Here is a 17,121-nt window from a genome sequence, read left to right as displayed (position 1 = left end):
CTTCCTGAGGGTGACGTCATCTCTCTGTTGTTTTAGAACCGCCCTCATACTTGCTGTCAATTATGAATGTGCCGATGTAGTCAGTCTTCTCCTTCAGCGAGGTGCTGACGTCTCTTCTCAAGATGTCTTGGGACAGACTGCAGAAGAATATGCTGCTATTAGTGGTTTTAATATGTAAGTGTTTACATTAAAATGCCAGTTCTCACTAAACTGCAGCCAAAAAGAATTTTAACTGTTACTTGCTACATGACCAGTGAGAGTTGTCCATTTGGTGCAGGCAGCTTCTATCCTGTGGGGGCACATTTGCTTAGGTCATAGGTTCCCTGTCATCCTTCCCAGAGTAGTGGGTGTCAACTTGCCTGAGATTCCATAGTTACAGTTGGCCCCCTCATGGGATCTGTTTCCTGTAAGAATGAAAATCTTCCAAAGGATTTATCTGCCTCATTTACCAGAAATCCTTAAATCTCAAGTAAGTTAGTTCAGAGAGGAATTTAGAGAGGTAAGCCCTGCCTAGGACTTGCCAGGATCCATTGTAAGAGTAGGGCAACATCTTCCAAGTGAATCGGAGATGAACATGGAGATTAAGCGTCATTGTCAGAAAGATCTGCTGGTTGCGAGTTTGAGCAGGTAGAGAATGGAGAGTAGCGGTCCAGGCCAGGTCTTGATTGTGATTAGTTTTCTGCACTTGGTGTGATTAGCTGCAATAATGGGGGATAATTATGTTATCTAATGTAGTGAGTTCATATTTTATAAATAAATTTAGGAACAAATTATATAAGAGCTGAGGTTCCCTAAATTATGAACCACAAAGAACAACTCATCACCATAATTAATAAGTTTCCTGCAGCCCTTGAATGCTAAACATATAAGAAAACAGACATTGGTTTTATTGGGGATTTCAAAGTAGTTCCAGCAATAAAGTTCAAGAACAAATTATTCCATTCTGCAAGCATTTTGGGGATATATTATCTCATTAAATCCTCTTAATCCCCTTGTGAAATAAGGCAGTAAGATCCCAGGTGTGTAGAGGAAGACTTTGAACTCCAGAGAAGCAACTTCTCTAGAAACAAAGAGCAGTTGGTTACAGAGCTAGGATTTGCAAGTTTGAAAGAATTTTCGTATGCCAAGCTAAATCTAGTTAATCTACTGAGCTATATGCCCTAAGTTCATGACTACTTCATCTTCCTTTTCTTTCTCCTTAAAATACATACTAAGCAAAACTTTGTAGAACTTAGAAACTTGAAATCTATGGGACAATTGTAGTTTTGATATTATCACTGACATTGTCTGTCTGAAATAATCTAAGAATTTAGCATATTTTGTAGTTGTTTTTCATATTAGTGTTAAAATATTATTTATCACATTTTTAACACATAGCATTTGCGAACTGATCTCTGAATATAAAGAAAAGAGGCCTAAAACTACTCCCGAAAACAGCAACCCAGGTATGTCATCTGATAATAATGAATTACTCTTGGTGATTCTACCATAGATAAAGTAGGAGTGAGGAAGTTTCAATAATGAAAGAACTATGATAAAATTAGTGTAAAATGCACGTGTGTTTTATTTTTAAATTAATTTCTTAATAGTCTAGTATTCAGAATTGTTAAAGAAGTTAAATGTAGGTAATTTAACATCAGAGACAGTATTGTCTGAAAAGAATTCCATGTATTTAATCACAGCTGCTAAAATCCTGTATTAGATTTTTGTGTAAATTAGAAAAAATGTTTGTTAGTATGATATATATTTCATCTATAATCATATTATAACAAATTGGATTTCTTATAAAAGTGGAACTTTAACTTTTACAAATAGTTTGCATTTAGTGAATGAATAGTTATTAGTTACTGTGTAGTGATTAGTCTCATTAAAAAAGTTACCATCGTTTAAACTGGGAACCTCAACAATCCCTTCCTGGTAGGATAAGAAATGATAAACAGTAAGAACTGCAATGCTGAGCCAGTGTGCAGCGTACCAGGAAGAGATTACTTTCGAAAGATACCTTGGAATAGTACAGATCAGAAAAGCAATGCCTAGTTGAGAACCACCGGTTATTTTGCCTATTGTACCAACAAGGTGTCTGTTACCAACTTTATTGCTCACAGATCCAAAAAGAGTGAGATAGGTTGGCTTCATTAGAACCAGAATTTTCCTTCTGTGTGTTGGATGATTGTCATGATAGTATAGTTTTGTAAGAACAACAAGTTCTGTTGCCCTTCTTTAAAAGATTATCATAATAGATTTTCAAATAGATCAACTTGGGACTCTGCAGATTCTAATAAAAGACCCCAAACACTTCACATTAGCAAAAACACCCCTATGTCCCCTTGATGTGGCATCTAGCACATGGTACAAGCTGTCTGAGAACACCTTTAAACTTAGTAGACCTCTATCTAATCAAAAGGGGCTTCCCAGGTGGCTCAGTAATAAAGAATCCGCCTGGCAATGCCTGAGATACTGGTTTGATCCCTGGATCGGGAAGATCCCCTGGAGAAGGAAATGGCAACCCACTCCAGTATTCTTGCCTGGGAAATCCCATGGACAGAAGAGCCTGGTGAGCTACAGTCCATTGGGTCGCAAAGAGTTGGACACAACTCAGTGACTGAACAACAACAACATCCATCAAAGGACTTCTGTATGTTAGAGAAGATACAGAGATGACATAGAGTCTTGGTCTTCGATATGCTCAGAACAGAATAGAGTTGTCCCTGGTTACTTTCTATAGTTTTCTAAACAGACTTTTCAAGGAAATCATTCTTATTTATTTGTTCATTTGTTCACTGAAGAGATAACTATCAAGTGTCTTTTACGTACCAAGCATTGTTCTGATGTTACAGGGTGCAAACATTTAAAAATCACTGCCCCTGCCCTCCAGGCTCGAGCTTGGAAGACCCCTCTCCCTCCATGTGAGTCATCCCTCCAGCATCAGATCATGACGACACATGTGAAATGCTGTCCAACAGCACCAGAGTCTGTAGCTCCTTCCATCCTTCCCTTCCTCCCCTTATTCATCAGCTTAGGATCTGATGACAAATGCCTTCCAAGCTGAAAAAGCATGATTTCTATCAACATTTGCCATATAATGTGCAGGATTGATATAATGATATATCCCTCAGTAGAACAGAGCACTGTTTAGACCATCCTGCTCTAGGTGGTCCAGATACCCTTGAACAATGGAAGGAAATAGTCTCAAGAGAGTGTGCTTTTCAAATGTATTAGTACGTATACACATATATTTAAAACATTAAAAAGTTCAGCTTATGTGTATCCTACTGACTGCTCACCACTACAAGTCTAGTCCTCATCCCCACCACCCACGTGACCCCCTTTACCCATTTGCCCTCCCCCACCTCCCTTTCAAGAGACCATCCTTTCTAAATCTGGAATCACTACATCCTTCATACTTCTCTTACATTTGGAAAGAGGGCCAGGAAGACTTTGTCTCCTATATTTTCCCACGCTCTGAAGTTCAGTGCCTGTAGACCAAGCTTCTCTGTGATAGGGCATTTTCATCCTGAACTGAAGAGCCAGAGAATTTGTGTTATGTCCCAGCAAGACACCTGTAGGCTCTGTTCACTGCTCCAGGCAATGGAAGCCCAGAAACACTGTGCTGTTTAAGCGTGCTATTGTCAGCTTATCGTACTGATTCTATTAATGGTGTGGTATCATTTTCTGTCAGTCTCCTAGAGTTTGGTTAGGATTATGGTCATTGTAAACAGCAGTTCTTTCTTCTTTCTTTCTGTTCTACATTTGATGACTATAAAGGAGAGCAATGGTTCTTAGGTATTAATGGCCCATGAGTATAATACAATCACTATTCCCTCTAGTGTGGTCTCCAGGTGTGGTCCCAAAGGAATACTTCTAAACAAAACATCAGTCTTGAGGTTTTAATAGTCTGTATTTTTCTTTTGTTGATTTAAAATGTGTCTTACTTTTTTCTTTAATAGCGGCTAAGAGTTCTGAAGAAGACTCTTTAAGCAGGTAGGATTTGACAGATTTTTTTAAAATTGTATGTGTTACTAAGAGAACACACAGAGAAGAGAAGCTAATGTTTGTTGAGTGTTCTACTCTGGGTTAGAGACTGCATTATGTGCTTAACATTTGTGACCTCATAGAGTCATCAGAACGGCTTTGTAAAGTAACTGTGTCCTACTTTTACTTAATTAGGCAACTGGTTTGAGGAGGTTGATGAATTGACCCATGAGTCCATGGTTAAAATGAGTTGACCTGTGATTTGACAGCTGGCCTGCCTGGCTTCAACATCCACTCTCCTGTCCCTCAGCAGAGATTGAGAAGTACCCGTGTAGCATATAAGTGAAACATACAAATTATTTCTTTGACTTGTGTCCATTTTAAGTTTTAGACATTGCGGGGAGCTCCTGTATTCCCTTTACAGTAAAGGGGAGGAATGGGGCCTTCTCCATAAGTGATTTCCCTGCTGAAGGACCAAGACTGCCGTTTTTGATGGACACAGTTTAGTCTCTGAACCAGGGACAGACAATGGAGAAGGAGCAGCATATCCTTCTGCTTTAAGTCATCAGGTTTATTCCAGTTTGGGCAAACAAAAGTTATGTCAGTCCATCAGTTAGATTTTCAGTTCAGCTATTAGGACTTGGTGAAAACATATTATTTCAGTCTTTGTTATGGGAACTATGAATGAGTCTTACCTAGATATGTCCTAGGTTAGGAGAGATGGAAGCAGAAATAGGTAACTAAAATCTCTTTTGGAGACTTCTCTGGGGGTGCAGTGGTTAAGATGGTTAGTAAGACTTCTCCTTCCAATGCAGGTGGTGTGGGTTCAATCTCTGGTAGGAGGAGCTGAGATCCCACATGCCTTGGGATCAAAAAGCCAAAACATAAAACAGAAGAAACATGGCAACAAATTCAATAAAGACTTTTAAAATGGTCCACATCAAAATATCTTTTAAAAAATGTTTTAAAACAGAGGCCAAATTTTAATTATGTCAAGAAACTTCGTTTACTACATAGATAGCCAAACTTTCACTTGCTTCTTTTTTTTTTTTTTTTTTTCATTTAGAGAAATGAACTCACTCATTTTCGTTGTGTTTATGCTCTAAAGGTTTTCCAACAAACCTGGTGTGGATTCACGGCCTACATCAGATGATGACGTCTTAGGTTCTGAAATCAAGGTAAAGTGCACTCTTGTGAAATTAGTTTTCATGCTCTGAATTCAGTTTCATGTAGTGTTTACTCTTAAATTCAGCAATGGTGTCCCTCTCACTGTTTTATGTTTGTAATGGAAAGTTCTTCAGGGCAAACTATTTTATAAAAATATGACTAGTTGATTTTTTTTTTATTTTTAACTTTGGTAAATACTGAAGGTGGGGTGAAGAAAACAATGGGCTGGAAAATATAGAGTGACAGGAAAATTGTATTGGGAAAAGCTTTCCCACAGTGAAGGAAATATGAATTTTGGTCAAGGATAGAGTCTTACTGTGAATTTTAAACCATAAGGACATGACTTTTGCAACACTCATAATGATATCTTTAGTGGATATAATTACTTATTTTAATAATCATGGAATCTTCCTGGAGCCTTTCAGTTCCAAAACTATATAGCATATATCATCTAGTTGCCGCCCGCCCCCCCCCCACCACTACCCACCACCCCTGGACACTTTATTTTGGTTTGTTGGCATTGGCAACCCACTCCAGTACTCTTGCCTGGAAAATTCCATGGACAGGGGAGCCTGGTAGGCTGCAGTCCATGGGGACGCAAAGAGTCAGACACGACTGAGTGACTTCACTTTCACTTTTCACTTTCATGCATTGGAGAAGGAAATGGCGACCCACTCCAGTGTTCTTGCCTGGAGAATCCTAGGGACGGGGGAGCCCGGTGGGCTGCCGTCTATGGGGTCGCACAGGGTCGGACATGACTGAAGCGACTTAGTAGCAGCAGCAGCAGAGTTGTTAGGAGGGGCTTTTTTTTTTTTTTTTTTCTCTGTTTCTGTCTCGGCTCTGCATTAAGACTAAAATAAAAGTTGAAGTTATAGAGATTTAGAAATTAAAATTCTGTGTCTCCAAAATCCATATTATAAAGGGATTCCACTGTGTTTTCTCAAGCATTCCATTAAGAGTATATTCACAACTCTTCATCTCATTGAAGAATGCATGTTGGCCTAAAATAATAACCAGCTATAGAAGCGGTTTCCCTTGTGGCTCAGACAGTAAAGAATCTGCCTACAATGCAGGAGATCTGGGTTCAATCCCTGGGTTGGGAAGATCCCTTGGAGAAGGAAACAGCTACCCACTCCAGTATTCTGGCCTGGAGAATTCCATGGACCATATAGTCCATGGGGTTGCAAAAAGTCGGACACGACTGAGCGACTTTCACTTCATAGAAGCAGAAACTTTTAATAACCATAAGATAAAACTTACAACTTGAGATTTTTTTTTCTATTGTAGTTTTAAAAAAACCTAGTCCAAGTTATTGTGTCACATTCTAAAGCTTCAGATTTCAGAAATTTTGTATTATTCTGATTTAAGTGTTCATCTTATAGCCCCGTATCAGTGTAAGCTAGTGGAGTTCAGGAAACAATTGTGCATCTCCTAGAGCATGTAGCATAGGTCTCGAGTGTAAGAATCATGTTAATAGTTTTTGAATGTGAATAAATGAAGAGAGACATGGGATCCTGTATAATGTTACAGGTAATATAGTTCAGCTGCATTATGTTGAGGAAGGAGGTCCTGCATAACAAGGAAATAAACAAGGAATACGTGAAAAGTAAAAGGTTATAGTATTTTTTTCAGTGTCCACCAATTGTGAGATGAGAATTTTAGGTTAGAATTTTTGACCTTTTTAGCCCCATCTTGTGTTCCATTAAATGTTTCTTTTCAAGCCATACCTTCTCCTCAGAATTTTGATTACCAGTTCTTTTTCCCAGTAAATAGTTAGGAATATTTCTTAATCAATTTTTCTCTCTCTCAAGTAATACTTTACAACATTCAGGTAGTGATAGATGACCATGTGTGGCTACTCAAATGACATTTTTTATAGTGGCAAAATTCAACTCTAATATGGTAGTATTTATAAACAAAAAGTTTTAGAGTAATACTGACCGCTATACTAGGGATATATTATGAACAAAAGCCTCTGTCTTAAATATATGTTTTATATACAATGTATGTTGATATTTTCATAAAATTTGAAGAACAATATAGATGCATAATTTATATGTTAATAAAAGCATATAAAATAGAGGCTTTGTTCATAGTATATCCTTAAGAATACTGATATATTACTGATCTATTGTATATGAATTTTAAATATATGTTTTTCCACAAACCTTATTATACTTATTTTTTTCCCTTAAGTTTGTACTTGACTAGGAACGTCTCTCTCTTTGCTTTCTTTTCCTCCCCCACCCCCTTTTTTTTTTTTTTAAACTGTTAACCTAATTTTTCCTTGCAGAATACTTTTCTTCAGTGTCTGTTCTTTCAGTCCATCTCTCTCTGCCTCTACTGTGAATATGTTTGATTATGGCTTTCTGTTTAGTGTGTTTGTGGCTTTCATTCATGGTCGTTTCCCTACAGGTTTACTCTTGTTTTTTTTTCCCTTTTTCTTTGAAAGAGCCGAATTGAAACAATCATTTGTCTTTAGTTGTTTAACAAACAGAATAGAAGTAGCTTATCCTGTTTGCACTTGTAACCTATCTAAATAAGGTTCTACGAAAATCTAAACTTTCATATTTCCCTTCCCAAGTGATAAATGATGCATATAGAAATCATGCAAGCATATGTCAAAATATAGCAATTAATTTAAATGTCTTAGTTTTTCAATAGTACTCTAAACTGCCAGGGATAAATTTTTTTTCTAGAACATTTTGGTAGAGAAATAATCTAGTGGATGTCATAGTATTTGTACAGCAGTCAATTAGGGGTAAGGAGAGGAACATCTGGGGTTTCTGATGTCATCTGTCATAATGCTTACCCTATGAGAAGGTTAGTCAGTGGCAGAACTGGGATTTGAATCCACATCTGAATGACTCCAGAGCCTGTGTTCTTTGTGTTAGATCATATAGTAATGGGGGAGGTTATAATTCTTTTATTCAAGTTGATACTTGTTATTCATCAAGCTCTTATTTTCTTCTCCAGAAGGAACCAAAACCAAAGTTAGCAAAGCTAATGAAGGCTTTTCAGCAATCCAAGAGAAACCGTAAGTTATTTGAGGACTGTCCTCCTGGTGTTATTCACTGATTTGAAATGACACAGGTTCTCATGTACTCTCCCCTGTTTTCACTGTATTAGAAGCAGAATGTGGCATTGTGAGACGAGAGAGTGCCACCCTCTCTGAGAACAATAATTCTGATAGTGAAATTGAAGATGTGGTTGAAACCCTTCCCAAACCATCACCTGGAGTCCAGGGCTTCTCTCATCCTGCCTTCCCAAGGCCTGATCCTCTTCCAAAATCACTCAAGACTCTAGCAGGCCTTGGTCTTGCAAAGGTAAGTTGTTTGTTTTTAACTCTTTTTTCCCCTGTACTTTTTTACACACCATTCCCTTGATCCTATGATGACAAAAAGGATCCCACCGCAGAAATGGAAGACTTCAAAGTCAGGATACAAAATGATGTGATAATAAGAGCAATATATCTGCATGATTCAGATTTATAAATGTTGTCATACTAAGTATGCCATTATGAAAGAAAAAAATTACAAAGCAATTAGGAAAAACAGCTAGATGAATATGAAGACTGCAAGGGGGATGAAGGAGAAGAATTCATTTAAGAAGGATAAGATGAAGACGAGACGAGACAGAGGAGGCGGTCCTAAGATGGCAGAGGAATAAGACAGGGAGACCACTTTCTCCCCCACAAATTCATCAAAAGAACATTTGAATGCTGAGTAAATTCCACAAAACAACTTCTGAATGCTGGCAGAAGACATCAGGCACCCAGGAAAGCAGCCCATTGTCTTCAAAAGGAGGTAGGAAAAAATATAAAAGATAAAAAGAGAGACAAAAGAGGTAGGGATGGAGCTCCATCCCAGGAAGGGAGTCTTAAAAAAGCGAGAAGTTTCCAAACACGAGGAAGCATTCTCACTGCTGAGTCTGTGGCGAGCCTTGGCACCACAGAGGGCAACATAACCAGGAGGAAAAATAAATTAATAATTAAGACCCACAGATTACGTGCCCAACGGTAACTCCCCCAGCGGAGAAGCAGTGCAGACGCCTGCATCCTCCACTAGCAAGCGGGGGCTGGGCAGGGAGGCGTGGGCTGCATTGCTTAGAGTAAGGACCGGGCCTGAATGCCCCGAGGGCAATCTGAGGGAACAAACTTGGGCTAGCAAACCAGACTGTGGGAGAGCTACCAGGCGAAAAGCCCAAACCTAAGACACTACCAGGCCCATTCACAGAACAAAGGACTGAGCAGAGCTAGCCGGCTGCAGGCCAACCCATCCCCCGCCTCTGGTGACAGGCAGGCAAAGGCAGCCAGAGCTGGAACGGGGCAATCGCGGCCCCAGAGAGGCATTATCTAACAAACTGCAAGCAGGCTTCGTTGCTAACCAAGACTTCTTGGGATTCTGGACGGTCAACATCCGCCTGAGAAGGTGCACCAGTTGTACACCCAGAAAACCGAACGGCAGGGATGGGGGAGGCGATAAGTCGCAGCAACCGTGCTCACCAAACACCTCATCACCTGAGCTGCTCGGACCTGGGAAGTGCACAAAACGCAGGCCCAACGGAGTCTTCACCTCTGAGGACTACCCAAGCGCCTGAACCTGAGTGGCTTAAACCTGGGAGGTGCAGACAGCCAAGGGCTGGCCTCCGATGGTTCCTGGTGGAGCAACCTGGAGCCTGAGCGGTGTGGGCAGGGAGGGCACACGAGCCGTGAGCAGGGGCAGGCCCAGTGTGACTGAGGCACTGCAAGCACACGTGTGTTATTTGTTTGCAGTGTCCCTCCCTCCCCACAGTGCGACTGAACAAGTGAGCCTAAAAAAAGTGTCCACCACCATCCCCCTTGTGTCAGGGCCGAAATCAGACACTGAAGAGACCAGCAAACAGAAGAAGCTAAAACAGAGGTAACCTCCTTGGAAGTGACAGGTGCAATAGATTAAAACCCTGTTGTTAGTACGGACTACATAGGGAGGGGCCTATAGGTCTTGAGAAATATAAGCCAGATCAAGGAACTATCTGAAAATGAACTGACCCCACACTGCCCACAACAACACCAGAGAAAGTCCTACATATATTTTTACTATTTTTATTATCATTCTGTAATTTTTAAACAAAATTTTTAATTTTTAAGTCCTCTATTACTCCTTTAATTTTCATTTTTATAACCTACTATTACTTAGCAAAAAAAAAAAAAAAAGAGAGAGAGATAGAGAGAGAAAGAGACCCTATTTTTTAGAGCAAACTTCATATATATATATATATATATATTTTATACTTTTTGTGACTTTGTTTTTTTTTTCCTTTAATATTGAATTTTTGAAAATCCAACCTCTACACTAGATTTTTAATCTTTGCTTTTTGGTATTTGTTATCAATTTTGTACCTTTAAGAACCCAATCTTCAGTACTCACGTTTACTTGGGAGCAAGATTACTGGCTTGACTGCTCTCTCCCACTTTGGACTCTCCTTTTTCTCCACCAAGTTGCCTCTATCTCCTCCCTCCCCCTTCTCTTCTCTACCCAACTCTGTGGATCTCTTTGTGTGTGCCGGACGGTGGAGAACACTTAGGGAACTGATTACTGGCTGGATCTGTCTCTCTCCTTTTGATTCCCCCTTTTATCCTCCTGACCACCTCTGTCTCCTTCCTCCCTCTTCTTCATGTAACTCTGTGAACCTGTCTGGGTGTCCCTCACTGTGGAGAAACTTTTCATCTTTAACCTAGATGTTTTATCAATGGTGCTGTATAGAAGGAGAAGTCTTGAGGCTATTGTAAAAATAAGACTGAAAACCAGAAGCAGGAGGCTTAAGTCCAAATCCTGAGAACACCAGAGAACTCCTGACTCCAGGGAACATTAATTGACAGGAGCTCATCAAACGCCTCCATACCTACACTGTAACCAAGCACCACCCAAGGGCCAACAAGTTCCAGAGAAAGACATACCACACAAATTCTCCAGCAACACACGAATATAGCCCTGAGCTTCAATATACAGGCTGCCCAAAGTCACTCTAAACCCACTGACATCTCATAACTCATTACTGGACACTTCATTGCACTCCAGAGAGAAGAAATACAGCTCCACCCACCAGAACACCGACATAAGCTTCCCTAACCGGGAAACCTTGACAAGCCACCCGTACAACCCCACTGACAGAGAGGAAACTCCACAATAAAGAGAACTCCACAAACTGCTAGAATAGAGAAAGGCTACCCAAACGCAGCAATATAAACAAGATGAAGAGACAGAGGAATACCCAGCAGGTAAAGGAACAGGATAAATGCCCACCAAACCAAACAAAAGAGGAAGAGATAGGGAATCTACCTGATAAAGGATTCCGAATAATGATAGTGAAAATGATCAAAAATCTTGAAAACAAAATGGAATCACAGATAAATAGCCTGGAGACAAGGATTGAGAAGGTGCAAGAAAGGTTTAACAAAGATCTATAAGAAATAAAAAAGAGTCAATATATAATGAATAATGCAATAAATGATATCAAAAACACTCTGGAGGGAACAAATAGTAGAATAACGGAGTCAGAAGATAAGATTAGTGAGATAGAAGATAGAATGGTAGAAATAAATGAATCCAAGAGGAAAAAAGAAAAACGAATTAAAGAAATGAGGACAATCTCAGAGACCTCTGGAACAATGTTAAATGCCCCAAAATTCGAATCATAGGAGTCCCAGAAGAAGAAGACAAAAAGAAAGGCCATGAGAAAATACTTGAAGAGATAATAGTTGAAAACTTCCCTAAAATGGGGAAGGAAATAATCACCCAGGTCCAAGAAACCCAGAGAGTCCCAAATAGGATAAACCCAAGTTGAAACACCCCAAGACACATACTAATCAAATTAACAAAGATCAAACACAAAGAACAAATATTAAAAGCAGCAAGGGAAAAACAACAAATAACACACAAGGGGATTCCCATAAGGATAACAGCTGATCTTTCAATAGAAACTCTTCAGGCCAGGAGGGAATGGCAGGACATACTTAAAGTGATGAAAGGCAATAACCTACAGCCCAGACTACTGTACCCAGCAAGGATCTCATTCAAATATGAAGGAGAAACCAAAAGCGTTACAGACAAGCAAAAGCTGAGAGAATTCAGCACCACCAAACCAGCTCTCCAACAAATACTAAGGATATTCTCTAGACAGGAAACACAAAAAGGGAGTATAAACTCTAACCCAAAACAATAAAGTAAATGGCAATGGGATCATACTTATCAATAGTTACCTTAAACATAAATGGGTTGAATGCCCCAACCAAAAGACAAAGATTGGATGAATGGATACAAAAACAAGACCCCTATATATGTTGTCTACAAGAGACCCACCTCAAAACGAGGGACACATATAGACTGAAAGTGAAGGGCTGGAAAAAGATATTCCACGCAAATAGAGCCCAAAAGAAAGCAGGAGTAGCAATACTCATATCAGATAAAATAGATTTTAAAACAAAGGCTGAGAAAAGAGACAAAGAAGGACACTACAAAATGATCAAAGGATCAATCCAAGAAGAAGATATAACAATTATAAATATATATGCACCCAACATAGGAGCACCACAATATGTAAGACAAATGCTAACAAGTATGAAAGGGGAAATTAACAATAACGCAATAATAGTGGGAGACTTTAATCCACTCACACCTATGGATAGATCAACTAAACAGAAAATTAACAAGGAAACACAAATTTTAAAAGATACAGTAGACCAGTTAGATGTAATTGATATCTATAGGACATTTCACCCCAAAACAATGAATTTCACCTTTTTCTCAAGCACACACGGAACCTTCTCCAGGATAGATCACATCCTGGGCCATAAATCTAGCCTTGGTAAATTCAAAAAAATAGAAATCATTCCAAGCATCTTTTCTGACCACAATGCAGTAAGATTGGATGTCAATTACAGGAGAAAAACTATTAAAAATTCCAAAATATGGAGGCTGAATAACATGGTGGTGAATAACCAACAAATCACAGAAGAAATCAAAATATGCATAGAAATGAATGAAAATGAAAACACAACAACCCAAAACCTGTGGGACACTGTAAAAGCAGTGCTAAGGGGAAGGTTCATAGCAATACAGGCATACCTCAAGAAACAAGAAAAAAGTCAAATAAATAACCTAACTCTACACCTCAAGCAACTAGAAAAGGAAGAAATGCAGGACTCCAGGATTAGTAGAAGGAAAGAAATCTTAAAAATTAGGGCAGAAATAAATGTAAAAGAAACAAAAGAGACCATAGCAAAAATCAACAAAACCAAAAGCTGGTTCTTTGAAAGGATAAATAAAATTGACAAACCATTAGCCAGACTCATCAAGAAACAAAGGGAGAAAAATCAAATCAATAAAATTAGAAACGAAAATGGAGAGATCACAACAGACAACACAGAAATACAAAGGATCATAAGAGACTACTATCAACAATTATATGCCAATAAAATGGACAATGTGGAAGAAATGGACAAATTCTTAGAAAAGTACAACTTTCCAAAACTGAACCAGGAAGAAATAGAAAATCTTAACAGACCCATCACAAGCACGGAAATCGAAACTGTAATCAGAAATCTTCCAGCAAACAAAAGCCCAGGTCCAGACGGCTTCACAGCTGAATTCTACCAAATATTTAGAGACGAGCCAACACCTATCCTACTCAAACTCTTCCAGAAAATTGCAGAGGAAGGTAAACTTCCAAACTCATTCTATGAGGCCACCATCACCCTAATACCAAACCTGACAAAGATGCCACAAAAAAAGAAAACTACAGGCCAATATCACTGATGAATATAGATGCAAAAATCACTAACAAAATTCTAGCAATCAGAATCCAACAACACATTAAAAAGATCATACATCATGACCAAATGGGCTTTATTCCAGGGATGCAAGGATTCTTCAATATCCGCAAGTCAATCAATGTAATACACCACATTAACAAATTGAAAGTGGTCAACCACTTTTAAATGAATGAAACTAGAACCCTTTCTAATACCATAAACAAAAATAAACTCAAAATGGATCAAAGATCTAAACGTAAGACCAGAAACTATAAAACTCCTAGAGGAGAAGATAGGCAAAACACTCTCTGACATAATCACAGCAGGATCCTCTATGACCCACCTCCCAGAATATTGGAAATAAAAGTAAAAATAAACAAATGGGACCTAATTAAAATTAAAAGCTTCTGCACAACAAAGGAAACTATAAGCAAGGTGAAAAGACAGCCTTCAGAATGGGAGAAAATAATAGCAAATGAAGCAACTGACAAACAATTAATCTCAAAAATGTACAAGAAACTTCTGCAGCTCAATTCCAGGAAAATAAACGACTCAGTCAAAAAATGGGCCAAAGATCTAAACAGACATTTCTCCAAAGAAGACATACAGATGGCTAACAAACATGAAAAGATGCTCAACATCACTCATTATCAGACAAATGCAAATCAAAACCACAATGAGGTACCATTTCACGCCAGTCAGAATGGCTGCTATCCAATAGTCTACAAGCAATAAATGCTGGAGAGGGTGTGGAGAAAAGGGAACCCTCTTACACCGCTGGTGGGAATGCAAACTAGTACAGCCACTATGGAGAACAGTGTGGAGATTCCTTAAAAAACTGGAAATAGAACTGGGACCCAGCAATCCCACTACTGGGCATACACACCGAGAAAACCAGAATTGAAAGAGACACATGTACCCCAATGTTCATCGCAGCACTGTTTATAATAGCCAAGACATGGAAGCAACCTAGATGTCCATCAGCAGACGAATGGATAAGAAAGCTGTGGTACCTATACACAATGGAGTATTACTCAGCCATTAAAAAGAATACATTTGAATCAGTTCTAACAAGGTGGATGAAACTGGAGCCTATTATACAGTGTGAAGTAAGCCAGAAAGAAAAACACCAATACAGTATACTAATGCATATATATGGAATTTAGAAAGATGGTAATGATAACCCTGTATGCGAGACAGCAAAAGAGACACAGATGTATAGAACAGTCTTTTGGACTCTGTGGGAGAGGGCGAGGGTGGGATGATTTGGGAGAATGGCATAGAAATATGTATAATATCATATGTGAAACAAATCACCAGTCCAGGTTCGATGCGTGATACAGGATACTCGGGGCTGGTGCCCTGGGATGACCCAGAGCGATGGTATGGGGAGGGAGGTGGGAGGGGGGTTCGGGATGGGGAACACGTGTACACCCATGGTGGACTCATGTTGATGTATGGCAAAACCAATACAATATTGTAAAGTAATTAGCCTCCATTTAAAATAAATAAATTTAAAAAAGATGAATACAAGACAGAATGAAGGTCAAGATGAAACATTATTTTACAAACACAACAGAAATAGTGGGGGTAAGTCAGAGGAGGTGCTCTATATTATAAATATGAGATAAATTATTTCAAATTCAACGTAGGAGAAAGTGAGGTTGTGAAAACTCAATACTTATACACTTCTGAATGACATATAGCTGATTTTTATGAAAACTGAAAGAAAATTTGATACTTAGCTTTTTTGGTGGTTGTTTTTGAGGTTGGTGTTGTTTTTGTTTTTTTCTTTAAAGTGTAGTCATAAACTAACAATACTGTGTTAGTTTCCTGTGTATAGCAATGTGACCTGGTTACACTTGTATATGTATATATCTATATTGAATATAGTTCCTTCTGGAAGTTCATTTCAATTTGAAGTGATTTTCTTTTTTAAAAAATTCTCACTTTGAAATTAATCAAGTGATGTCTTCTATTTAATCTAGCAAAACTTTCATTTATAGGCAATTCTAGATGAGCTCTTTTAGGCCTTAGCAGATATATTATGAATTAAGAATTTGTGGCCCTTCTGTTTCTTGTGGTTACTAACTTACTGTTTGATACATACTTAATGTACTTAACTAATTTATCTTACTCTTTGGTATAATCTTGGTGGAGGTTTTGAATCTTTTTGAAAATAAAGAGGAAATAAGCATTTTATCTTGTCTTTTACTAAAATTATAATTTATAATTATAAATGAGATTCTTAAACTCTTTTCATGTCATGAGAAAATTTTAAGCTGCAACAGTCTTAAAGAAAATGTAGAACTCCACCCCGCCCCACCCCCAGAGAGATTCTGATTTATCTTTTCCTAATATCTGCAAGTCACACATTGAATGAATGAAATCACAATTCATGATTTTTTTCTTATGGAGACTACTTGTTATAAAATTATAAGGAAAGAATTACCAACAGAGTTTATAAAATTATCTCAGAAAGATAATTTTTTACTTTAAAAAATATCTCTAGTAATATGTATATTCCATTTTAGGAATTTTATTAAAGAATAAAATTTTAAGAAGTTTATTTTTAAGAAGTTTTTTTAAGTTAAGAAGTTTTTTAAGTTTTATTTTTAAGAAACTTTATTAGCTTCAGTATTTGTAGGTGTTAAATTAGCATGTCAGTTCTTTGCTATACATGCTAAACTAAAATGCAAATTCTTCCATATCTAAAACTCAGTCATTGTGGTTACTTGATTGTTTCAGCTCATTTGTTTTCCTGATGTGAATATTGAATTCTGCTGGATAATCATAGATGTATTTGAAAACTTTTAAATCTCCAACTTGGATAATCATAGTTTTACTACTTTTTATATATCTAAATTGTTCCTTCAATCTTTATCTGCCATTGAAGAGGGCATAGAAAGAAAATTAGGGTCGTTAGTGTGCTGTTTACAGGGAAAAAAGAAAACGATGAAATTTTCAAATGGGGTTTTTAGAAAATGTATTTATTTTTTAATTGAGGATAATCACTTTACAGAATTTTGTTGTTTTCTGTCAAACATCAACAAGAATCAGCCAGCCGTAGGTACACCCATGTCCCCTCCCTCCCCAACCCTCCTCCCATCTCCCTCCCCATCCCACTTTTCTAGATTGTCACAGAGTCCTTTCTGAGTTCCCTGAGCATATAACAAATTCCATTGGTATCT

At 38.1% G+C, this 17,121-nt stretch overlaps 1 protein-coding gene across 1 annotated transcript in view; it reads left to right on the top strand.

Annotated features, from left to right (window-relative positions):
- LOC102405323 (ankyrin repeat domain-containing protein 26) overlaps positions 1–17,121 on the top strand; it is a 90,018-nt gene that overhangs the window by 10,277 nt on the left and 62,620 nt on the right. Inside the window, exons 5-9 of the mRNA XM_045162576.1 lie at positions 1,378–1,445; positions 3,948–3,981; positions 5,081–5,150; positions 8,116–8,176; positions 8,269–8,465. Of these exons, the coding sequence (XP_045018511.1) occupies positions 1,378–1,445; positions 3,948–3,981; positions 5,081–5,150; positions 8,116–8,176; positions 8,269–8,465 (430 nt within the window). The remainder of the gene's footprint in view (positions 1–1,377; positions 1,446–3,947; positions 3,982–5,080; positions 5,151–8,115; positions 8,177–8,268; positions 8,466–17,121) is intronic.

This window comes from Bubalus bubalis, chromosome 14 (assembly GCF_019923935.1).
Source record: "Bubalus bubalis isolate 160015118507 breed Murrah chromosome 14, NDDB_SH_1, whole genome shotgun sequence".
NCBI lineage: Eukaryota > Metazoa > Chordata > Mammalia > Artiodactyla > Bovidae > Bubalus > Bubalus bubalis.
This window is presented reverse-complemented; position numbering and strand designations above follow the sequence as displayed.